This window comes from Electrophorus electricus, chromosome 11 (assembly GCF_013358815.1).
Source record: "Electrophorus electricus isolate fEleEle1 chromosome 11, fEleEle1.pri, whole genome shotgun sequence".
In the NCBI taxonomy this organism is placed as follows: Eukaryota; Metazoa; Chordata; class Actinopteri; order Gymnotiformes; family Gymnotidae; genus Electrophorus; species Electrophorus electricus.
This window is the reverse complement of record NC_049545.1, coordinates 13,989,568-13,996,998: the sequence shown is the minus strand read 5'-3', so window position 1 is coordinate 13,996,998 and position 7,431 is coordinate 13,989,568. Positions and strand designations below refer to the sequence as shown.

The following is a 7,431-nucleotide window of genomic DNA, read 5'->3' as shown; positions in this document are numbered from 1 at the left end:
GAAGATATTTCCTGTTTCTTGAGAAAAAATGCGACAATTAATTTTGTTTTTACACGCTAAAAAGACGACCTGTGCTACGACCTGTGCTACAGGCTTATATTCAAATATTTCTGTAACCCACCGAATCTGAATATTAGCTTGCACACGTGATCTAGCTCGCTCTCGCTCTCTCTCTCTCTCTCTCTCTCTCTCTCTCTCTCTCTCTCACACACACACACACACACACACACACACACACACACACACACACACATACACACACACACACTGACGCGTACTGACGTAGAAAATGCATCAGACCGCCTGCTGCAGCGCTAGCAAACAGTTGATTTCTTACTTATGGCTTCATTTAATCAGGCTTACATGGGTGTGGCGGCGATGAATATGCTTGTATGCTCACCTAGACCTAATTCATTCACCGGAGCGGTGTTATTCAGCAAAATGCTGTTAGAAATCAGGCATGCTCCTTAAACGAAAGAATACATTTGTTTGCATGCTAAAAGCCATACTGTTCTTGCCTTCTTTCCATTAAACTCTGAAACGTTCTGCTTCACCACTATAAACACAGAAGATGTCCAACCCAGAGATATAACTCCCCAACACGCCCACATAGCCTCTGACTACAGGGAAAACATAGCTACAGATCCGGAGGCAACTTTCACGACTACGGCAGTCTGTCTCCGGAGAACAGCTTGGCATAGCCCACAACATAGGGCTTTATGCAGCAACACCCAACTGCAGCCGAGGAGGAGATTGTAACGTCGCTGTTGTTAACAGTGCAGTTCGCTGCCATCGTCACCGCACTCCCTGTTCGATTAATCGTCAGACTTTGCTTCCTCGTACTCATTTTACTGCGCTGCCACGGCGGGGGAGGTGGCGAGGCGCGTCGACGTATTACTATAACGGTGAGAGGGAGCATAGCGATATCGCCTCTCCAGGACTAGCAACGCACCGTCCACCGCTTCCCCAGCTGGAACTACCTGGATCCCACAGCGCGCTCCGGTCGGATCGTTTCATCAGCAACCGGACTGCCTTCAGCGAGTGTTATTATAGAGGCACGCTTTTCTCCTCTCCCTTTTCGCGCTTCCAGTCAGAGATGGAAGATGGTCCGTCTTCAACAAGCTGTCTCAGAAGGCTTATGGACTGTTTTCTTGGTTCAAGTAGGTACACTGACCCCTCTGACTTGTTTTCCCCTCATCAGCAACGCGTCCCCAAGATCATTACATTTGTATGTGAATGATAAGTTTCTGTTGCATGCCACAGACATTGTTTTCTTCGTGTCGGCAAACTTTTTACGTCCAATATTTCCAGTTATGGGTTGCACAGGTATCTTCGAAATGATTAAGAGTTTCGGATTTATTAAGAGTGCAAGGTAATAGGAATAGCCGTTGCCACGCTCATTTAGCTATCTATTCCCAGTCATCGTTAAACAAGATTTACAAGTTACTATTCAATGTTTAGGAAATGGGTGCAATAATTGCGATGAGACATGATTGAAATGAGAGGCGATGAGAGGTGATTAACTTTGTAGGCACAGCGTGCTACGCGAATTAATGTCGGAAGCACAACAGGAAAAGTAGTAGTTATTAAAATTAAGACGCCCATTAACAGTGCGTTTTGTGTTGTTAAAGTGTCTGAGAGGAGAAAGCATTATTCCAGTCTACAAACGGTGGTGCATAAAGGCTTGTACGCCCTACGTGGTTCTCTATGCTGGTGCCCATTGGAATGTAAATGGGTTAATGCACATTGAGTAACTAATGAAATAGCGAGTTGAAAATGTGATATAGATAGATGTCATTTTGTGCAATTAAAATAGTTTGCTATTTTCATTGTCCTGACTGCTTTGCACTAAGCACCCCACTGGAACCATTTAGTTTCACTGAGAGTGTTGCGCACTGGTCCCATTAAGTGCTCTGTGTGTGTGTGTGTGTGTGTGTGTGTGTGTGTGTGTGTGTGTGTGTGTGTGTGTGTGTGTGTGTGTGTGACAGGTAGAGTCTTGTTAGTTTCTAAGTTGTAAACTTTAGGTCTGTACTGAAATGCATCAGCAGTGCTTGAATTGCATGCCAAAAGGGCTACATATGTTCATCTGCAAGTGCTGTTGCAAAACTGCATCATCATTCACCACTGTGAAATGTTAGATTGATATTTTTGGCCTGTTTTTATGGCTTGTTTTTATACACGGCATTCTTTTGCCATGCACCGAAGCCTCCAGGTTTGCGTTTAGAGTGCCAACTCTTTTAAGTAATGAAACAACAAGAAAGAAAAAACACTATGTAGAAGGTAATCCACCTTAGTTTGACTAAATCGACACTTTTGTGGTGACCACAAGCTCTAATCTACTGCATCTTCCAAAATTTGATATGCAATATTTAGAGCACAGTTAGTAAACCCAGCATACCAGGTTTGCAGAGGTTTTAATAATATATTCTGCAAAATAATGCTTCTTGTGCTACAGAAATATTGAATACAGTGGGAACTGACTGTAGGTGATTTGGGGCAGGTATCCCTCTCTCTTTCTTTTCAGATCTCTTTGCATGCTGTAAGATCATAGCGCACTTACACTGAAAGGCCTATTCAGTTATATTCGGCAAGAGAGAGGTTTTTATACTAATTTTGTATTTTCCAAATAATAGCTTGTTTATTCAGTGGCTAAGATAGAGGATGACTGGCTGCAGTGTCTCTGTGTTATTGGATGTCCCTCTGCATGTTTGCCTCACCACAACATGATTTGTATCATCGCCATAGGGCACTCGGCGAATAAGTGGCATTGTGTGCTTTGGTGACCCATCAGTGGAACTGTTATGCAAAGCTGGCTGCAGTTGCTCATCATGACTCGCACGTTGCAAGTGGTCAGCTAGTGTGCTTCGGGTCACGGGATGACCATGTCGTTGAGGATCACTGGCCCCTCTGCCCCCACCCTGGCATATCTCTTTGGTGATCGGGACCACAATGCCTCTCTTAAGCTCTTTCCCACTATCGAGCAGGACCCGCAATCGTCTCGCAGCTGCACAGCGGCTTGGGACGCTGCATGATTTTCCAAGGTCTGCCGTGGAAGTGGAAGCTAGCATTATATCCTGGCTTCAACCTGGGCCAGGCAAATCAATAACTATGTCACACCAGAAAGTGATGAAAGGGTGAAAGGTCAGTATTTTTGGCTGCATGCTGCTGAAGTAAATTAATTAGTTTCACCTCAAACCTCTGACAGCTCTATGCAGATCACACTGTATATAGTGACTTTAGTCATACACATTTAAGACATCTTAGAATGGGCCAAAAATATTTTTCCTTATATTTGATCTGGAAAGCTCCTGTAAACAGAAAAGTGAGGGAAAGCGTAATGAGACTGATTTGTCTCCGTTAAGTTCTTTGGTGGATTTTTTTATCTCACAGAATTAACCTGTCTCATTCAATATCTAAACCTTGCTTTCCATAAACATTTTATCTATTTGTCTGTTTGTTTGTTTATATGTAAATATTGCTATTTAGCCATTGCAAACAATGGGTTTGTTTGAATTTTATCCTTTGTCCAATAGCAGGTGCTTGTGTTTGGTAGCCGTTCAGCACCAAATATACATCAGTTTGGTTTATATATATAAATCAACATTAAATTGCTAGTGCAGACATTGATGTAAATAAATCCATGTAATTACATCCGGTCATCACATGACAACCCTGTGTTTAGCAAAAGAAACTGTCATTTGAACATCCTGAATCTAATCAATTATATTTAAGTTATGTAAAATAAAAAGAAACTGGAAACTTCAAATGTGGTGATTGCTAAAGTTTTTGTGTTATTCACCTGCAAGCAGATTTTGATTTTACTCTGTCGTGTTGCTCGACTCAGGTTTTTATTGGGGGTGGGTACAAATGAGGATCATTAAAGTGCAGTTAGTATGGTTTCATTTTATGTTCACAGAAGCTCTGCAGATGCAAACTAATCAAATCAGCATCAGTCAGCAGTTTAGAACTATAGCCGGCATACACAGTTAGTCAAGAGATACACAATGTGCTACCTAACACAAATGGGTCATTGCCCCACTCTTTTCTCATTCCCACCAATTGTTGTTGTTTTTTTTGTTTGTTTTTTAATATAATATTTTCTTCTTTGGTAACAGGTATATGTGCACATAAATGGTTCTTAAAGGTTTTTGCTTAAATGGAGAATTCCACAAAAATTGCTTCCATTCTCATCAAATTATCCCTCATATGTGAATATAAACCTTTATTTTAATAGCGGTATATTTATTCATTAAAAAGATATACAATACCTCTATTCCATACCTCATAGGTGGACACTATTGATTATTGCTGTCAACACCAGCTAGCAATCACTCATTAGTCTTCACGTAGTTACACGCTGTTAATGAAATATGTAAACAATAACAATACCAGACTTGGGCCCATTAAATCTGCATGAATGAATGAAAAAGCTGACTTGTTTCAAAAAGCACAGCCAACCTTTTTGAGTTTTACTAAGTTTCACTTCAGAGCACAAGTGTGAAGCACACTGAAGCAAGTTCTCGGTGTATCTGTTAACTTCTTGAGAAGCTGTCTGAATTCTGACTGTATGTCCCCCCCTTGACTAGATATTGCTTAAATAATAAATAGAGAATCAGTGAACAGAGCCATGCTTTCAAGTATTGTACAACTTTGTACACAGAAGTAGTTAAGAGGTACTGAGGAAATATGAATTTCCTGTGTTTGTGGCTTTTGCTGTAAAGATTTGTTGTCTTTAAGTGGGTCATGTATATTGTAATTTGATAGACACTATTGGCAGTAAAAAGTGTATAACTCAAATTTCCATTCAAAGTAGTAAGTAGCAATCCTTTGATTAGATTAGATTCAATTTGAATGCATTAGATAAAATTACAATTTATTGTCAGAAACCTTTCTAATGTGTGGGGTAATCCAGTGCCTGACTCCACATAATATCTCACTGAGGTTTAGTAATATCTTTTCCATGAGGCTCTTCCATGGTGTTAAAACTCACCTGTAGGGCCAATAGGGCCTGTTTCCTAGTATTACACGAATCACTATTTAACACAAAAGGAGAGGTTCACTACTTTCGAACCCTTCCCTTATTTAAATAATTTCCCATAATTTAAAATCACTCCAGCACAACCTGACAGATAGTGTCACTCCCCCAGCTTTTCAGTGGGGCCACTGAGCTGATCAGTTAAGCCTTCAGAAACCCAGATAAATCCCTATTTTGGTCAAATAGTAAAGTATTTTGTTACATGCATGAGAGTATAGTCACGCATGTCTTGCACATTTTATGTTCCTTCAGAATACGTTTTAAATATTCCGTAATGTCACATTTGATTTTTGAAAGTACTTGCAGTTGTTGCAGTACATCCCAACCATTTGCACACTTTTGCAAAAAAGTAAGTAGAATGGCTGGGATAAAAGTGTGTGTGTGTGTGTGTGTGTGTGTGTGTGTGTGTGTGTATGTGTATATATATATATATATATATATATATATATATATATATAAAATATATAAATGGAAAAAGTCCATGTGGATGATGAAAGACAATTCTCCCAACTATTTGTAGGCTTTGGCGTCCTATATATCCAGAAAATGAATAGCGATGAGAAATAGTTCCTGTGGTTTTTTGGCTAATCGTGATGTCTTTCCCATGTGTTAAAAGTGAGTCTATGTCCAAGTTGTCCTTTTATGTCTGTTCACGTGTAAAAAAATAAATCACATTCACAGTTATGAGCTCTGACATGGAGCGAAGTGAAACTTGTCCACTTGGTAAACAATCGATGGGGGTTTAGGACGTGCGATAAATTTGGGGGTGTTGGATGTATTTTGTTTTTGTGGATCCCTTATAGCACAGCTAATGATTAAGCTTGTTTTTAACAATTTAGTCTTTCTGTTGGTAGAGTGAAGCAGATGGACAATGCGGCAGGGCATACTGTAGATAAGGGAACCTAATTCTCACCTTTCTGCTTCTCACCACCCATCTGACCTACCACTCGATGGTATCATTGCCAGACAAAATTCAAAGCTCCAGTCAGGTTATAAATAAAAGTTAATTCAATGTGAATAATTTGAATTCAAACAAACAAGCTGGTGATGGAACGCATTTCAGCATAATCAAACAGTTTGTTACACTAGGAGTCAAATGTATTGAAAGATTCAGGCTGAAATAAATCTAATATGAGAGCAGTTTGAATTTAAGTATGCACAGTCTTTATACTTGTAAACTAGGAAACCTGATGTAATATTTTATAGGTGATGGATATTTCAACTAAGATTAGGGCTTGTACCTCATGGAGCTCTAACAGTGGAGGGGAATAATTTGTCCTGTGACCTGACATGGTTGCATTTATGATGCTGTCATTGTGTTGATGTGTGGAGTGTCCCTGTAAAAAAGGACTCTGTGTGTGTGTGTGTGTGTGTGTGTGTGTGTGTGTGTGTGTGTGTCCTGCACTAGATTGCCCGTTACAGAACGTCCACATGCTCTGCCTTTAAAGGCAGAGCTTCAGAAGACAACGGGTCAACGTTTGTACGTTATTTTCTTCTTGTATCAAACTATCTTTGCAGATTATTCTGTCCATTGGGTAGCCGTTATATGTTTTTAGGGTTAGGTGACAGAGATAGTTTGTCAAATTTTTCTGTAAATGTTTGTTCAAGTGTCAGACTTAATGCACAGATTGTGTATACATGATAGATTTGTTTAAATGTTGAGACACGTTTTATAATACTGTGCAATTATAAAATTACACAGGTTTTGAGTAACAGGTTCAGAAATCTTTTCTACAGTAACCTCAACTAACCTCTATTGGTTCCAGCAATAAGATGTTGAAAGAAAGTCCACAGAATATGAAACTCAGATTGGGCCAATAACTTTGACGTGGTTTGTATATGAGAGTTAAAAAATAGCTTTCCTTGTATCTGATTTTTAATGAAAGTGGAAGAAAGTGTATTGTATTCATTAAGCAATAGTCCACTAGGATTAAAATGTGTATGAACATTCCTCCATATAATTCTTTTAACATTATGTCTGGTTTTCTGGTTGTATACTGATCCTTCTGTTTTTAAATGATTGCCTAGCCTTTATCCATATTACTAAGTATATGAGGAAAGTATTAGTGTAGTGTCAAGAATCATGTCATTAATTGGTTATTTAAAAAATGCAGTTTAGCATTTAATTAAGCATAATATAGAAATAGAGTTAACAATAGGGCAGCTATGCATAAGTAATATTCAGAAACTAAGTCTGGTTATTAGTTATTAGTTAACAGACTGATAGTTACAAAGCCAGGCAGGATCCAGAGCTGATTGTTTGTTTGTTTGTATGTTTGTTTATGTTTGTTTGGTTGTGTGTGTGTGTGTGTGTGTGTGTGTGTGTGTGTGTGTGTGTGTGTGTGTGTGTGTGTGTGTATGTCTGTGTGTGTGTGTGTGTGTGTGTGTCTGTGTGT

At 39.3% G+C, this 7,431-nt stretch overlaps 1 protein-coding gene across 1 annotated transcript in view; it reads left to right on the top strand.

The window, feature by feature from the left end:
- Positions 1-379: 379 nt before the first annotated feature.
- Positions 380-7,431, top strand: part of pde10a (phosphodiesterase 10A) — a 48,055-nt gene continuing 41,003 nt past the window's right edge. Inside the window, 1 exon segment of the mRNA XM_027023007.2 lies at positions 380-1,160. Within this exon segment, the coding sequence (XP_026878808.1) occupies positions 1,097-1,160 (64 nt within the window). The 5' untranslated portion in view covers positions 380-1,096.